Source organism: Maylandia zebra, linkage group LG5 (genome assembly GCF_041146795.1).
Source record: "Maylandia zebra isolate NMK-2024a linkage group LG5, Mzebra_GT3a, whole genome shotgun sequence".
NCBI classification, from domain to species: domain Eukaryota; kingdom Metazoa; phylum Chordata; class Actinopteri; order Cichliformes; family Cichlidae; genus Maylandia; species Maylandia zebra.
In genome coordinates this window covers 22,897,195-22,915,716 of record NC_135171.1, presented here as the reverse complement: position 1 = coordinate 22,915,716, position 18,522 = coordinate 22,897,195, and the positions used below count along the sequence as shown (strand labels likewise).

At 37.6% G+C, this 18,522-nt stretch overlaps 2 protein-coding genes across 2 annotated transcripts; both read left to right on the top strand.

The window, feature by feature from the left end:
• Positions 1-104: 104 nt before the first annotated feature.
• Positions 105-3,504, top strand: LOC101468274 (WD repeat-containing protein 82). Its single transcript, XM_012917458.2, has 9 exons — positions 105-469; positions 568-668; positions 755-821; positions 1,906-2,005; positions 2,397-2,513; positions 2,616-2,771; positions 2,879-2,948; positions 3,028-3,170; positions 3,270-3,504. The coding sequence occupies exons 1-9, from the start codon at positions 309-311 to the stop codon at positions 3,300-3,302; spliced, it is 948 nt and encodes a 315-aa protein (XP_012772912.1). The 5' UTR covers positions 105-308; the 3' UTR covers positions 3,303-3,504.
• A 6,621-nt stretch (positions 3,505-10,125) lies between these two features.
• Positions 10,126-14,163, top strand: LOC101485037 (uncharacterized). Its single transcript, XM_076884464.1, has 6 exons — positions 10,126-10,178; positions 10,269-10,328; positions 12,286-12,321; positions 12,459-12,554; positions 13,099-13,139; positions 13,233-14,163. The coding sequence occupies exons 1-6, from the start codon at positions 10,169-10,171 to the stop codon at positions 13,302-13,304; spliced, it is 315 nt and encodes a 104-aa protein (XP_076740579.1). The 5' UTR covers positions 10,126-10,168; the 3' UTR covers positions 13,305-14,163.
• The last annotated feature ends 4,359 nt before the right edge of the window (positions 14,164-18,522 follow it).

Below are 18,522 nucleotides of genomic sequence, written 5' to 3'. Positions count from 1 at the left end.
TAACTACGCTTACACGGCCCGCCAGGTCACAACTGCAAAATATTATAGCTTCTGGCAAGCACCGCCCGCCTGGTAGATGAATAAAACTAAGTCGATCATAATTTCCGGTTGTTACAAAGTTGCATGTTGTCTGCTGTGGATTTTTGTTGCCATAATGCAAATACAAGCACCTTAGTGATCTAATGGACAGCAGATGCGCATAGCTCAACCAAACCGAAATAATTACCAGGCTTCATTAAATCTCAGACAGGAAGCTGATGGAGTGTTTTTTCTCCTAACGTATGCTTTCTTGGTAAAAGCCTGCAGCTATGAAGATCACAGACGGTGTATTACGATGTTTCAGAGTGGCCAGGACTCATCGGAAAAACGAAGAGAAGGTCAACTGCGTGGACTACAGCCCAAATGGTGAAAATGTGATAACAAGCAGCGACGATGACCGCATACTGCTGTATGACATGCGAGATGGAAAGTAAGTGGCAGCCACTGTAGACAGTATACTGTATATGATAAATAAGATCCTTAATGTGACTGCATTGTGTTCTTATGGTGTCCTTGTGCTTTTCTCAGGTGCAAAAGCAACCTCTTCAGCAAAAAGTATGGAGTAGACCTCATCCGCTACACGCATGGAGACACAAATACAGTGATCTACAGCTCCAACAAACTGGATGGTAAACACTTGACGCCATGCACAGCAATGCGAATACAGTTAGTGGTCCATTTTGGAAAATGAAATATATTTTGGGATATTTTTCAGATACCATCAGATACCTTTCGCTCACTGACAACAAGTACATCCGATATTTCCCAGGTCACACTAAGAGGTGCGTAAAGCAAACACACAACCTTAATCAACCACAACTGTAAACATGTAGACTGGTATTCAGTGAAAGCAGACAGTTATATAGTATGCACCCTATATGCCTACTAAGTAAATGGACATGCTTTTATTTACTGTAACCAGACTAAATAGAATAAAATGTAGTTGAGTGGAATTCTCATTTTCTACCTTTCTGGAGCTTTCTCCAGTGTGCTCATAAAAATACAGAAATATACACTCAATGGTGACTTTATTAGCTAAACCTGTTGAACTGGATTTTAGTGGAAATATCTAATCAGCCAGTGTCATGGCAGCAACTCAATACATTTAGGCATGGTGAAGGTGATGTGCTGAATTTCAAACTGAGCATCAGGATGGGGAACAAAGGTAATTTCAGTGACTTTAATGTGGCGTGGTTGCTGGTGCCAAACGGGCTGGTCTGAGTACTTCTGATACTGCTGATCTGCTGGGATGTTCCCACACAACCAACTCCAAGATTTACAGAAAATGATCTGAAAAAGCAAAAAATTCCAGTAAGCAGCATTTCTCTGGGTGAAAATTCCTCGTTGGTGACAGAGGAGAATAGTCAGACTGCTTTGATCTGAAAGGAGAGAAATAGTAACTCAAATAACCACTCGTTATAACCAAGTTATGCAATAGAGCATCTCTGAATGCTCTCCAGACATTTCTGTAGCAGATGTGCTAAAGCAGCACAAGATCACACTGGGTGCCACTCCTGTCTGCTAAGAACAATAAACAGTAGTTACGGTTTATATCGCTACAATTAGACAACAGAAGAAAAACGTTGCCTGATTGAATGATTCTCAATTTCTCCTGTAAGTTTGAGATGTTAGGATCAAAATTTGGATGAAACAAAGCGTTGCACTCAAATGGCCTCCAGAGTCACAGATTTCAGTCCAACAGAGCACTTTTGGATTGCAGAGGAATTCAGATTCTCATTGTGGATGTGCATATAGTGTGCATACCTGAAAAGCTTGTTCCTGTCTGTCTTTCCTTAAAGTAATTTTACATTCAATAAAACATTAGCTCAATCCTGATCAGTTAAAACCAGTTTGTTTGGGTTTCAGGGTTACTGCTCTCTCCATGTCTCCGGTGGATAACACATTTATCTCTGGGTCACTGGACAAGACTATCCGGATCTGGGACCTCCACTGTCAAAACTCTCAAGTAAGTAGTTTGTCACTTGATTGAAAAGTTCCATTTCTTCTGCCATTTGTACACATTTACAAATGTGTAATAACAGCTACAGTAATAGAATAGTGTGCTTTATATTGTGACACAAAATACTGCCTATTAAAGTGCTGTTGATTAGTAGTCCCTGAGTAGTCTTGACCACCAGAGGTCTCCAAATCTCTCTTGGATCTGCTCAGACATAATAAATCTATGGGTAATACCAGAAACATAACCTTGCAAAAATATAAGGAGTAAATAAACACCAAATGGAAATAAACACATAAATATGAAAACATGTGATGCAGAAAGTGGTCATTATTGAGGATTCTTTTGCATATTTCTTGAAAGTTACCAGTTTATGTTGCACAATCTCTCTGATTTTCAGGGTTTGATAAATCCACTGGGGACACCTCTGTGTTCGTTTGACCCCGATGGGCTGATATTTGCTGCAGGAGTGGATTCAAAGACAGTTAAACTCTATGACTTTCGTGCTTTTGACAAGGTACAGCTGAGTCCATTAAGGGTTTTCTGTTTGTGTTCACATGCATTCTTTCCAAAAGCCTTAAATGAAATTCTTAATTATCTGAAAATCTTCCCGTTGAAGGGCCCGTTTGCCTGTTTTGAAACGAGGTTTAATCGCGTTTGTGACTGGACTGGACTCAAATTCAGTAGTGATGGGAAGCAGATCCTCATATCTACAAATAAAGGGATTATTGGAGTCTTGAATGCTTTCAATGGATCTGTTCTGCACACTTTTTCCGTAAGAGACATATTGGAACAAAAATACGGAATTGCATCTGTTTTTATGTTAATATAATTATTTTCAGATTACATGCTGAAGCCATCCCTGTCTTTCCTCATTTTAAGGGCTACAACAACAGTAAAGGCATCTCACTGGAGGCCTGCTTCACACCTGACTCGCAGTTTGTCATGATTGGTAAGCTAAAAAAAACCCCTCAAACTTTAGATTTGAGCCTTTTCCTTTAAGCTTCCTGTTAACACTCTGGTTTTTCCAGGCTCAGAAGACGGGAGAGTTCACGTTTGGAGCACAGAGAGTGGAATGAAAGTGGCCGTGCTGGATGGGAAGCATCCAGGACCCATCAGTGCGCTCCAGTTCAACCCCAGATTCATGACGTTTGTTAGTGCCTGCTCTAACACGGTGAGAGCAAGCCTATCTTACCAGTGTGTCATTGATCTCCTGCTGGAAAAACTGCTTATTGTTCTCATTTTGACTTTTTAAAAATTATTTTCTCAACAGACTTTTTGGCTCCCGTGTGTTGATGACTTGTAAAGGCACCAAAGGTCACCATCATGGAGTGAAGTTGGACCTTCCTTTACAAACATCATGACCAAGGAATATTTTGGAAAAATGTTATGTTGTTTCTACCTTTTTTAAAAAAGATGTTTCATTAGCTTTTATTTGCCTGTGTTTTTAAAAAATAATAATTGTGCTTTTATTGATGGTTTTATAATAAACTGGTTTAAAGTTATATAATAAAAAATCTTGTTTTTTAAACGTTGTCCCTCATCCCTCCTCAAACGTTTGCTAGGAATTATCTGAATTCCAACAAGTGCTTTTATTATTATTATTTTTCCTTTGTATTAACGAACAATATTAGAAGTATAAGTGTAAACTGACAAACACTAACAAGTGAGAGTTTTCTGTGTGTGTGTGTGTGTGTGTGTGTGTGTGTGTGTGTGTGTGTGTGTGTGTGTGTGTGTGTGTGTGTGTGTGTGTGTGTGTGTTTCCAAATCCTGTGCTTCTTTACCCTAGCTTAGATCCTCGTGGCGCAAATTCAACAAGGTGCTGGAAACATTTCTTAGAGATTCTGGTCCATATTGACATGAAGACACAGAAGTTGGATATCAGTTGGAGATGGTTTACGCTTCGTGTCAAGGCACATTATCCTGATTGAAGCAGCCATCTGAAGACCACTACACTGTGGTGATAAAGAGATGGACGTGGTCAGAAATGAATGACGATGCAAGTACCAGTCTACTTCCTCAGCCTGTCTGACCGATTCTGATGCTCGGTTTCATCGTGTAGATGATGTACACATGTCTAAATGCCTGGAATACAGTGGGGCAAAAAAGTATTTAGTCAGCCACCGATTGTGCAAGTTCCCCCACTTAAAATGATGACAGAGGTCAGTAATTTGCACCAGAGGTACACTTCAACTGTGAGAGACAGAATGTGAAAAAAAAATCCATGAATTCACATGGCAGGATTTGTAAGGAATTTAACCGTAAATCAGGGTGGCAAATAAGTATTTGGTCACCTCAAACATGGAAAATCTCTGGCTCTCACAGACCTGTAACGTCTTCTGTAAGACGCTTTTCTGTCCCCCACTCGTTACCTGTATGAATGGCACCTGTTTGAACTCATCATCTGTATAAAAGACACCTGTCCACAGCCTCAAACAGTCAGACTCCAAACTCTGCCATGGCCAAGACTGGCTTCAGCGGAACACCCGCTGCTGAAGCCAGTGCATGTCCAGGCCCGTCTGAAGTTTGCCAGAGAGCACATGGATGATACAGCAGAGGATTGGGAGAATGTCATGTGGTCAGATGAAACCAAAGTAGAACTTTTTGGTATAAACTCAACTCGTCGTGTTTGGAGGACGAAGAATACTGAGTTGCATCCCAAGAACACCATACCTACTGTGAAGCATGGGGGTGGAAACATCATGCTATGGGGCTGTTTTTCTGCCAAGGGGACAGGACGACTGATCCGTGTTAAGGACAGAATGAATGGGGCCATGTATCGTGAGATTTTGAGCCAAAACCTCCTTCCATCAGTGAGAACTTTGAAGATGAAACGAGGCTGGGTCTTCCAACATGACAATGATCCAAAACACACCGCCCGGGCAACAAAGGAGTGGCTCTGTAAGAAGCATTTGAAAGTCCTGGAGTGGCCTAGCCAGTCTCCAGACCTCAACCCCATAGAAAATCTGTGGCGGGAGTTGAAAGTCCGTGTTGCTCGGCGACAGCCCCAAAACATCACTGCTCTCGACAAGATCTGCATGGAGGAATGGGCCAAAATACCAGCTACTGTGTGTGCAAACCTGGTAAAGACCTATAGTAAACGTTTGACCTCTGTTATTGCCAACAAAGGTTATGTTACAAAGTATTGAGTTGTATTTTTGTTATTGACCAAATACTTATTTTCCACCCTGATTTACGAATAAATTCTTTACAAATCCTACCATGTGGATTCATGGATTTTTTTTTTTTCACATTCTGTCTCTCACAGTTGAAGTGTACCTCTGGTGCAAATTACTGACCTCTGTCATCATTTTAGGTGGGGGAACTTGCACAATCGGTGGCTGACTAAATACTTTTTTGCCCCACTGTAACTGTTATACGATTGGCTGATTAGATATTTGAATGACTTAGCAGTTAAACATAAATGTAGGCCCCCTCACACATGTGTAGCTCTAACTGATCCATTTCCAGTTTTCAGACTTTTTCCATTTGTCACACCCCTAAAAGGATCACTCAACGCTAATGCACGATTCTCTTGAATCTTGAAAGTGAGACTTTGCTTAAGTTTTATGTTTCAGTTATGGTGAACTATTCTTGAACTCTGTTATCTAACTCAAACCTGTTGCCTCATCTAAATACAGGGAGTCATGTTAAACAAAGCTCAGTTTAAGTTATCCAGCTTTTCTTAAGTAAAGAAGCTTTTCTTAAGCTGAATGGTGATTTACATCTTAACAACATTCAAATTAAATAATGCTCTGAATCACACTGAATTTATTTACATATTTTATTATATAATTTGCCCCTGTTGGAGGAAGATGAGGCTATTCTTGTCAAGGCTCAACTGAAGAAGCAGCACACTGGTGTTGGCCAGAGGGGCCGATGGCGCGATATGGCAGCCTCACTTCTGTCAGTCTGCCCCAGGGCAGCTGTGGCTACAACTGTAGCTTGCCTTCACCAGTGTATGAATGTGAGAGTGAATGAATAGTGTTGTAAAGCGCTTTGAGGGGTCCCGAAAAGCGCTATATAAATGCAATCCATTATTATTATTATTATTACAGTCGTTCTTCCAGAATAACCCGAACCGCTTTCTCTTCTTTCTCAGACTTTTCTCATTTCCTGTAGATTTTTGTTCTGAACTCTGTCATCTCTCTGAAAAGTGCTTCATGCTGCACATCAAGTTTCTTGAACCTTTTCTCTCGTTCTTTTAGTGTTTCCTGCTTTTCTTCACGTTTTTCTTCCAGTTCTTTGTTTGCCTCATGCATGTGTTTCTTTGTTGTTCTTTATGATGGGTGGCTTGTTACTCTTCATGTCTCTTCTGTAGTAATTGAAATGAAGACTGTATGTCTTTATGACTTTTCTCCTGCCGTTGCTTCTGCTTCTGCTTTTTGGTGTTTGCTTGTAAATGGCTGTTTTTGGTCACCACTTCGTGGATTCGTCACTCTATATCTCTGCATATTTTCTCAAGTTCAATTTTATTTCCTTCACTTCATTGTAAAATACTTGTAATTCTGTATTTTGTGTTTCAAACTCTTGGAGAATGTGCTGCGTCTCTCTTTGGGTTTCTTCCAGTTGTTCCTTCTCTTTTAGCAGGTCTGAATTTTCTTTGTGCGCTTTATCAATCATTACTTGTAATGCTTCCATTTTTTCCTCTGTGTCTTCAAGTTTGCACTGCATCTGTTGGTGACCTGCCTCCTGTTCTTCCTTGTCTTTAAGCATTCGTGTGTTTCTTCTCAATGCTTCATCAGACGTCACTTGGAGGCTTTCATTTCTCTTCTCTGTCTTGGAGCTTGCACTACATCTCTATGTATTTTTCTTCTGTGTCATAGACCTCGTAAAACATTTCTCTATGTTTGATTTTCCATTTTTTAAACTCTTTCTCCAGTTGTGTATTTCTTTCAAGTGCTTCATCAAACATTACTCGCAAGCCTTCATTATTTTCCTCCATATCTTGGAGCTTGCAATGCATTTCACTGTTCTTCTCTTCCAGTTGACTTTTCTCCTCCTGCATTTTTGTGATCCTGTTTTCAAGGTCTTGTTTTTCCTTGTTACAATTATTAAAATCTCTTTTGAGGGCTGGAAATTCACTCCAAGGAGGAGTGATGAGGTGTTCCGTTTGTCTTGGGTGACGTTGTCTCTGAGACAGTTTGGTACCTTGATGCAACGACTCTGTAGTTTTCTATTTTATTTTACTTTATTTAGGTACAAGAATTACCAGTAAAGTTTCAATCTCTATTTTATCTTTATCTTTACCTTTATCTAAGAATTGTCATTATTTTCATATTTTTATTTTCATATTGTTACAACAGAAACAATAGGAACAGAAGCATGCAGCTGGATAGTATAGTAGTAAGACTACACACTCTTGGAGCAGGAGGCTCAAGTTTTATTCCCACCTGGTATCCAGTAAGGGTCCTGGCTAGACCCCCCATGCTAAAACCAAGCCCTGGAATGGCACAACTATGTCCGCAGCTCGTACACAAGCATTTCACTACATGTTGTCCTCTGTATGATTGTGTATGTGACAAATGAAGGTTGTTTCTTTTGCTGAAACAATAATGGAAATAGATATTTGTTTTATAATATATAAATATTGGTACTGTTTGTTGGGGACTATTTTTAATGAGTATATTTATTGTTAGTGTATTTTATTATATAACACACACACACACACACACACACATACACACAAATTCTAAGCTAACTTGTTATTTAAACACAAAGAAGCAAGTTTCCCTTTTCACCAGCCATCTTGTGACCCATGTTAATGGTTGGTCGCATATTTATTTTCAGGGATCATCACATCATAGAAATGGAAAATGTAGAATCACCAGTCAAATCTGCTGAGAGCAGGTAAAATGTGACTTTGCCACAGAACAGGAAGTTGAAGTCCTGGTTCCACTGCAGTATAAGTAGTATCAGAGGGTCGTTCATGGCTTTTTGCTCTGCTTGTGTTAAAGTGGTTCCTGTGGTTTTCCTGTGACGTTCCTTAAACTGGAACATCAGCCTTTACAAAGTCAGACTTTCACATGTGTTCTGCACAGTCACAGTAATCCTCTTCATCATGGCTGGACACCTTCTGTCAGTCATCCTCATGTGTAAGTTAAACCTCTTGTAGCTTTTCGATTGAAGATGCTAAATCTGTAGGTTTTACATTTTTCATGGTTGTGGATTTTACGTTGTGTTCTTACAGCAACTTTTGTAACTTTGTGGTGCTTCTATTTTTTTTTATTTTTAATCAATAAACTCATGTGAGGAGTCCCAAACTAAAACTTTCTCAGCAGGACAAATTCCTGTGATCTTGAAAAGACAGTTTGTTTGTATTAATGAGCCATTAATACATAATTATAATAACGGTTATTAATACGTGCATTTAGTATGTTGTTAACAAATTTTCTTTCCAACAGCTTTTGTTCATGAGATTCAAGCACAAGGTGAGTTCCTGATGTTCCAGTGTTCAGATTTTTCTTTGACTGCATATTTGTTCTTTACTTAAACCAAAAATTACCTATTAGATCAAAATTTTCTTTACCTCTAATTTTTCAGCTCTTCTTCCACCAACACTGACAGTGAACACAGAGGTGATCTCAGAGACGGACTCGGTCACGTTACACTGTCAGGCACCAACATCTGTTTCAGTTCATCAGTGTTTTTTCTACACGGTGAGCAAAAGTACTTCCAAAGCCTTCTCATGCCTGCAGAATTTCACTGCAACAGAACTGCTGTTAATGTCAAATCACAGTTCACCTGCTGAAGTTAAAGTGAGATGTTTTTACACTGGAGACCTTAATTCAACATCTGCTGACAGTGAACCATCCTCCATCACCATACAAAGTGAGAGACTGCTCTTCCTGTGACTGGATAAGTTATCATACAGTGTGTTAGACGTTATTATCTTTATAAACCTTCATGTTTTCTTTCACAAAACTTTTTTAGGAGTGTTGTTCTTACATATTTTCTTACACCACCAAAGACAGCACGCAGGAATCTAAACATGACCAGTTACAGTTAATTACAAAATGTGTTGCAGTTCAGCTTTTATGAACACCAGTATTGTTATTGTTGTGCTGGTAAAACATACAATATTCTTGTATATTAATGGGACTTGATTAATCTTCATGTAGGTCAAACACCACAGATGAGTGTGCAGCATTTTAATGGGGAACATGTTCGGTTTGTTTGCTCTCTGCCTGGATCTGTGAAAGATGATACAAGATGTAATCTGTACTTTGGAGAAGCAAGTCGTTTAATCCTCACAGTAGCTGTCGGGAAGAATAGCAAGACAAAAAACAAACAGCGGTTCTGCCAGTTTTATGTCTCAATTGATGATTTTTTGAGACATCTACATTTTGTTCAACAAAAAGATGCCAGCTGTGATTACACTTTGAAAAGGGAACCCAGGTCTTTTTCTCCTCACAGTGATCGATACAACTTAACAGGTAAGTCAAAGATAAACAGACTTTATAGCACAGATGCTACTTTAATACATTAAAATGATGAAAATGACTAAAATAAAAGCATTCAAAGTATTTTTCTCTAAAAATGTTCTGCGTTTGTTACTCGCAAAGTTTTCATTTCGTTTCACTTTGTTTATTTGGACCCTCAGTGCAAATAAATAGAACTGAGCTTTGATGTGAAAAAGAGTACGTCCAGACTTGCAGTCTCTTTGAGCTTTGATGATATTGTCAGCATAATAACATGCTTACAGTAGAAATGGGTAAAGGTTTTTACACTGGATACCCTTCCTGACACAAAATATTTTGTTTTAATACATAGATATAAAAATATGAATATTTGCTGATAAATGATCAGAATTATAATATTTTTCACTGTCAGATTCAAAATTGAATTGAATCGAATCGACTGGAATCGGGGATCAAATCGAATCGGGACCTTGTTTAATCAGAATCGGATCACTTGTAGAAATCAGTGATGATACCCAGGCCTAGACACTACCAAATATTTCAGTATAGGTAAAAAATAGTCCCTCGTCTGACACTCCCTTTGGGACAGATTTAACATTTAATAAAATAGTAAATGTGTTTTCAAAAATTTAAATCACTTTTGAATTGATTGCAGTATTAACAAAACCTTTATTTATACTCAAATTAATTTCCTTTTACTGTAGCTATTCTGGAAAGTGAATCACCAAAGATCAACAAACCGTCATCTATCATGTTTACAGGTAGGACACACTTAACAAACAACCCAGAGCATCATCACACATCACTTCTTTTAAATGTCTTTAACATTTTATTGAACATTTATGGAACAGAATCAAGTCTCAACAAACCCAGTACTTTAACTTCTACCACTTCAGTGAACTCACTATCAGGTAAATAAATTACTCACGTGGTAAAATTAGAAAATATTTTTTCTGTATTAAAGTAAATCTGCTCAAATGAAAGATGAGACGTTTAATTTTTGTGTTATATGTTATTTTTCAAACTAAATATTCTGAAGACTGGAGAGTGAAACGATGTCTAACAGTTCAAATGCTGTTACAATACTATGTTTAACATACTTCTCCTTTAAATTATAGAAAAGTTGGCAGACATACACCAAGAAACTCTTCTTTTCTTTTAGCACTTCATGCCAAATACTTGTTTTCAATAATGCAAGGAAATAAATAATCAAGAATGTCAATACAGAAAATACGTGGCATTATAATATTTATTTGATATTTTTCTATCTTAAAGGAATAGCTGCTCTTAATCAAAGCCCTACAAATGGTGTGAACAATCCTGTCAAAACAACTCAGTATAAAACATCAGGAGACAGCACCACAGGTGAGACGTCATTGAGTGCATCAATAACACTTAAGGAAGAACTGTAAAAAATAAGACGTTCAATTTAAATGTAGTTTTTTTCTTTTTCAAACTGAATGTTCTGAAGACTAAAGAGTAAAACAATGTCAGAAATACACCAGGAAATATTTTTGTGATTTTTTTTCTTTTGGCATGTCATAACTTCAATTCAATTTTAATACAGAAAAGAAAGCAGCAAAATGTCGTAGTGACATAATATTTATTTGATGTTTTTCTGTCTTAAAGGATTAGCTACTGTTAATCTAAACCCTACAACTGGTGTGAACACTCCTGTCAAAACAACTCAGTATATAACATCAGGAGACAGCACCACAGGTGAGACGTCATTGAGTGCATAAATAATGGGAAAATAAATTGTCATGAAAGTTTGAAATGCCCCTGTTTTATTACAGTACATTCGACAATGACCTATTGACCATGCAGACAATGAGTCTGATTAAACTCTCAGCATAATAATATGATCTGAGTTCTAACTCTAAAATTCTGATGTTTGGTAGGAACAGTAAATATTCACCATGTTCAGCATCTTAAATAGCTTAAATAAAACAGTACTTTGTAAGCAGGGCTATAGCTGGTGTTGAAAGGAAGTTACTAACTTTGCAGGCACTTCATTATAAACCTGATTGATGCAAATGACCAGATACATTTTATCTGTAGATATTTTTGTGTGTTTAATATTCATTATTATAATTGTTTCCATTCCCTAATAAGTACTAGTTTACCATTGCATACCAAATAAAAACTAATACAACAGTGTAATGTCAACTGACCAGCTGATGACAACATTAGGACAGAAGTGTTGATTGCATTGCTAAACAGAAAACACAGTTTTTAGTTTTAGAATTATATGTTGTAGTGATTGTGCAAATACCAAAAAAGATGCAAAACCACTCAAATTATCTAAGACATGGAAAATATACAGTGGGTAAAATAAGTGTCAGACATGTCACCAATTTTCTAAGTAAATATATTTGTAATGGTGCTACTAAAATGAAATTCTCGCCAGACATCAATAACGACCCATTAAAGCCCCGCGTGGAAAACATCAAACCAAAGATTCCATAAATTAAGTTCAATTAAATTATGAGAAGTGACACAGGGAAAAAGTACTGAACGCGGTAAAAACGGGAGGTGTAAAAAGGCATGGAAATTCATGATGCCTGAAATTAATCAGTAATTAGAAAACCAAACAGAGATGGTGTGTAAAGAAAAAGTGTCTTGTTTAGTAAGGTGTCACACAAGAAGCATCTCATGGTGGGTAAAACCAGTGAGCTCTCTCAAGACCTTCAAATATTGGTGTTCAATAGTTATTTTACCCACTGTATATTATTTCAAACTGAATGTGCAGAAGCACAGAACCTGAGGAATTGAAACCATGCTGTTGCAGCTTTAAGTGACTGAACACAAATATACACCTCTACATACAAAGCTAACAGGCCCAAATCAATTTTCTTTTCCAAACAGATTCAAACAAGAATGATACTACAGGGAAAGTCGAAGGTAAGAGACACTGCGTAGACTTCCATAATATTACTTATACTTTCACTCAGTCCATGGTTACTGCTGCAACTTTGTCAGATAGCAAAGTATCTTGTGTTTGAGTTACAAGTGAAATTTGTTTGTGGCTTTCAAAACAGAGTCATTATGGAATTTGGCAGCAGCTGTGACAAGAAATGGAATAATTATGGGCATGATCCTACTGGTACTGGGGCTTCTTATACTCAAAAGAACTGGTGAGAAATACTTACTTCATGTGCTTAGAAAAACAATTTTTCAGTGTTCAGGTGACACATATTGAAGCACGATTATAGCATTTTCCATTTTATTTTGCCTTCAGCGTATCAAGCAATGTCAATAAATAAACAAATATATCATTAGATCGCTTCAGAATCATCAAAATTAAAATAAAAAACAACTCGGTTTTACACCCACTACCAGTGTCATCATCAAAACTTGTTAAACATAATTTCTTGTATTATCTCTGAGTATGACCAATGTGGAATATGTCATGTCTCTGTAGCAAAATTGCATCTATGTATTATCTAGATCTAGAGTAACAGCACCCTAGACAGACCCTGGATTCTTAAAGATTCAGTTCAATTCAATTTTCTTTACATCATATCAAATCACAACAAGTCACCTCAGAGAATAATTCAGAGAAAAACCTGACAGTCAGTTGACCTACACGGACTTACAAGAGCAATGTGTGTGTGTGTGTGTTTGTGTTTAATGCTGAATGAAAGCAATAATTGTTGAATGTTATTTTCTTACCTGCAGTTGAGGAGAACCTAAACGTGCAACAGATGAAAAATGAAAATGTAAGTGAGAGCTGGTACTAAATATGTTTTCTGTTTGGCTTAATCATCGCCACAGACTTAAAGGACTCTTACATTACTGTCTTTATCTTCTAGTCTGACATTTACCATGTGTACGCCACCATCTCTGAGGAAACAGATGCACCAGATTCACAGGATACGATTTAGAGCATGCTGATGCACACTGAAACATTTTGGTGATTTTGTCAGTAAAGTGTATTTAAAGGGTTTTAATTCATGTAAAAGTCAGAAACGTTTTACAGGTAGTAGATATTTTTTGCAAATAGTTTTGTTGTAGATTATTTTTTTCTAAGGATAATTGGCATGATCATGCAGTTTTCAGCTTTTGCATTTTTAATAAATGCTTTTAGATCTTCATTATTTTGTTTTAAGTAACTGTAATTTGGAAGATGATAGTCATAACATCTGAGTCATTTCCAAACTTAGAACTGTGGATACTGTTGCCATATAATAAGATATGCTTCTTTCCAAATTGTCCACCTTTTAAACAATTGCTGCTTTTAAAAATTAGCTAATAGACAATGTGTATTTATTTTAATGGTGTCATTTGCATTTCAAATTGTGTTATTCAACTGTTTTTTAAGGTGGAGTGTATATGTTTTGTGTTAATACAAACTAAAGGGGAAAACAACATATTAAACGTGTATCTACAAACTGTCAACTGACAACACAAAATGTTCTTCCAAAACCTGCCTGGAAAAGGTCAAAGGATTTAACTGCATGTCCTTTTCAGTTTTCTCTTGGTAATGAAAAAAATAATCCCGTTTTGTTTTTTTAAAGTTATATTGACACATTTTGAAGTAAAGGATTTTGCCTAAATATTAAAAAAGCCAATCTTGACTTCAATCGCAGGTCTCAGAAATTGTGGATTTGAATGTCCAAAAATGTATCTTCCATTTAAACCCTGTACTATTGCCATGTCACACTTTGGAATGGAAAACCATATTCAGTGAAACAAAAATATTTATTTTGTTTATATAATTTATTTTTTTAAAAAACATAAATAAACCTACTAACTGTACTCAGTAAGTACCTGTTGTTTCTTAATTTTTTAACTTTCTGCACATGGATACTGTGTTCATTACATATTTAAACATGTATCACAAACACTTGCTACTGTATTATTGATGGAGATTATACATACAACAAATCTTCCCAGACAATCAGGTAATCCACATCACTTTTCATGTTTACATGAGCAGCCTGAAATTCCTCTTTTAAAACATCTGTCACAGCCAGAGAGACTTTCACCATAGATTGTGCCCCTATACAACTACAGTATATAAGAATACAGTGGCTTGCAAAAGTATTTGGCCCCCTTGAACTTTTCCACATTTTGTCACATTACAGCCACAAACATGAATCAATTTTATTGGAATTCCATATGAAAGACCAACACAAAGTGGTGTACACGTGAGAAGTGGAACGAAAATCATACATGATTCCAAACATGTATTCAGACCCTTGAGTCAATACTTTGTAGAACCACCTTTTGCTGCAGTTACAGCTGCCAGTCTTTTAGGGTGTGTCTCTACCAGCTTTGCACATCTAGAGACTGAACTTCTTGCCCATTCTTCTCTGCAAAACAGCTCCAGCTCAGTCAGATTAGATGGACAGCGTTTGTGAACAGCAGTTTTCAGATCTTGCCACAGAATCTCGATTGGATTTAGATCTGGACTTTGACTGGGCCAGTCTAACACATGGATATGTTTTATTTTGAACCATTGCATTGTTGCCCTGGCTTTATGTTTAGGGTCGTCGTCCTGCTGGAAGGTGAACCTCCGCCCCAGTCTCAAGTCTTTTGCAGACTCCAAGAGGTTTTCTTCCAAGATTGCCCTGTATTTGGCTCCATCCATCTTCCCATCAACTCTGACCAGCTTCCCTGTCCCTGCTGAAGAGAAGCACCCCCAGAGCCTGATGCTGCCACCACCATATTTGACAGTGAGGATGGTGTGTTCAGAGTGATGTGCAGTGTTAGTTTTCCACACATAGCGTTTTGCATTTTGGCCAAAAAGTTCCATTTGGTCTCATCTGACCAGAGCACCTTCTTCCACATGTTTGCTGTGTCCCCCACATGGCTATTTTACTTGTTAAGCACCTTGGCATACCCTTGGTTTTTAAGTGTGCTTTATAAATAAAGTTTATTATTATTATTATTATTGTGGCAAACTGCAAACAGGACTTCTTATGGTTTTCTGTTAACAATGGCTTTCTTCTTGCCACTCTTCCATAAAGGCCAACTTTGTGCAGTGCACGACTAATAGTTGTCCTATGGACAGATTCCCCCACCTGAGCTGTAGATCTCTGCAGCTCGTCCAGAGTCACCATGGGCCTCTTGGCTGCATTTCTGATCAGCGCTCTCCTTGTTCGGCCTGTGAGTTTAGGTGGACGGCCTTGTCTTGGTAGGTTTACAGTTGTTCCATACTCCTTCCATTTCTGAATGATCACTCGAACAGTGCTCCGTGGGATGTTCAAGGCTTAGGAAATCTTTTTGTAGCCTAAGCCTGCTTTAAATTTCTCAATAACTTTATCCCTGACCTGTCTGGTGTGTTCTTTGGACTTCATGGTGTCGTTGCTCCCAATATTCTCTTAGACAACCTCTGAGGCCGTCACAGAGCAGCTGTATTTGTACTGACATTAGATTACACACAGGCGCACTCTGTTTAGGCAACTGACTGCACTCAGACCAAAGGGGGCTGAATAATTACGCACACCCCACTTTGCAGTTATTTATTTGTAAAAAATGTTTGGAATCATGTATGATTTTCGTTCCACTTCTCACGTGTACACCACTTTGTATTAGTCTTTCACGTGGAATTGCAATGAAATTGATTCATGTTTGTGGCTGTAATGTGACAAAATGTGGAAAAGTTCAAGGGGACCGAATAATTTTGCAAGCCACTGTATATACAATTTGTAAGCCTGTGTATATGTTGCTCTGTGACTCTTATCTTTAATTTAGTTGTTAGTCTTTTGTTACGTGCTGTGACAATAAAAAAATAGGGCTCACCAACTACACTTTTTATGACTAACCACAGAAGACCGTTTTAGGCTAGAGGACATCATAATTAAAAGATACAGAGAAAATATAATGTAGCTGTTACTACTTGTACTTCGCAGCTGCTGCAGTTTGTTTGCAGGGCACACTTGGCTACAGGAGGCTACATTACACCTTGTACATTATACATTTATTGTATTGTTGTTGATGATACTTGTGCAGTGTATGGCTGTGCCCCTATAAAACTACAATATATCAGCCTGTGTATATGTTGCTCTTTGACTCTTATCTTTAATAACTTTAGCAGTTAGTCTTTTTTACGTGCTGTGTGGCCCAGAGGCTTGTAAAAATAGTCAACATGCAACATACAACTACACCCCACCTCACCAACCAGCTGCAGTTTTTTGATAACCTCACAAGACCATTTTAAAGAATATGATGGTGAAAAAATACAGGAAGAATAATGTACTGTAGCTGGTTGCACAGCTGCTACAGTTTTCTTGCAGGGCACATTTGGCTACAGTACAGCTGGTTAGATCCAACCAAGGTTGAACTGTTAAAGACACTCATATATTACCTAATGTCAAGCATACATCAGGTAATATATGACAAAAAGTAATACAGATTCCACAGAAACAGAGGAACGACCTGACATTTACATTTACTGACTCACGTTGTAGGAAATGTTAATTTCAAATATAGCAGAGTATGTAATCTTTCATTGTGCTGCTCTGATTCCTGCTTATTACAACCAAACTACCACAGTTGTTCCAGGTAATATACCTTCTTATTGAGAGCTTAGTACCACTTTAAAGCCAGCATATAAATATTCTCATGCACCTCATGCATAATTATTTAAAACGCAAAGAAAGAGCTTCGCAGTTTGGATAAAAACACATTAAAATCAGAAATATTTCTACATGCAAACACAGAGTCAAACACGCGCTCTTTCTTTCATTCCTGCATAAACACTGATATGCACACATTTCACAGTAGGAGAACCAAAAAATTAAAGAACAGCTAACCTACAAAAATAAGTTTTCAGTAGTCGTTTAAAACAAACCACAGATTCTGCTAACCTCAGCTCGTCTGCAAATAGTAGACAAACATTCTCATCTAGTCATCTTAATTTAACTCCCCGTGTGGTGTGTGATATTAATAATGCACACACAGGACCTTTCAAAAAGCTGCTATTTGTGCAGCTTTGTGACCTGTATGTGTTGATGAAGTACTGATACCCCCTGTGGTTTTCCTGTGAACAACTTGTGCACAACAATTCATGACCTTCTGCATAGCCAGGCACACAAAAAGATCCTACAAAAAACACACATGTAAACTAAGACCTTAAATAAAGAGGGGAGTAATGGGGACACAACACTCAAAACATTTAACACAGAAACACTGGTAACAGAGGAGAACAGGGAAACAACCTCAAGGAATCGACTAAAAGTAAACTATAAAAGTCAAATACGAATGAAAACAAACTAAGCAAAAGCCTAATATTAGACAAACCCAAACTTGTGAAACTACAACAGAGCAGGTCAAAAACAGATTAACAAACAGCAACTGAAAGTCCAAACCTGACATTTATGGGTTCAAAATCCAGGATCATTCCCTAGTGAGGACCCACTCATGGCCACACTCACTGAGGAAGCCGGCACACAAGCCCAATTTGTATACCCTTGTGATTTTCTATGTCCTTTCTGAGCCTTGTTTCAATTATTTTGTCCTTGTTCAAATTTTCAGCTTTTGTCCCTGTGGGAAAGAGGAGCTATTCCATCAAACCTACCTTTTTAAGCAGCGTGGTTGGGCTCATCTCTGATGGAGATGACACAGCGTGCACATTGGAGGTAGAGAATTTGTTGCTGAAAAATAAACTAACCCTAAAGATCCTTAAAACAAAAGAACTCAGATTTTATTTTATGCAGTGATTATTCTGTCTTAAATGAGGATACTTCGTTCCTTCCACCTAACATGTTATGAAATAATTTACAGCCTGGTTATAGTGACTCCTACAGTATTGTGACCTGTGAGTTGACCACTTTGTTATTTTTGAAATGCCCAATATTTTTCAAATTGATATTTTGCATGATGACCAAAAACCATTATATTTCACCAGGATCATTCAATTTGTACCTGTGTTTTTTTTACCTGTGTTTGTACCTGGAAATTTATTGGACTTTTCAGAAATGAAATTTATTTTTTATTGAACTTTATGAATTGCTAAAAACTGTGGTCTGTTTTTACTGTGGTCATAAAGGGATTGACATGTAGCTGTAGCCCATCTGCTTCAAGATCCAATGTGTTGTGACTTCAGAGATGCTCTCTGCATCTCTTGATTGTAACAAGTGTTCAGATCATCTTGAC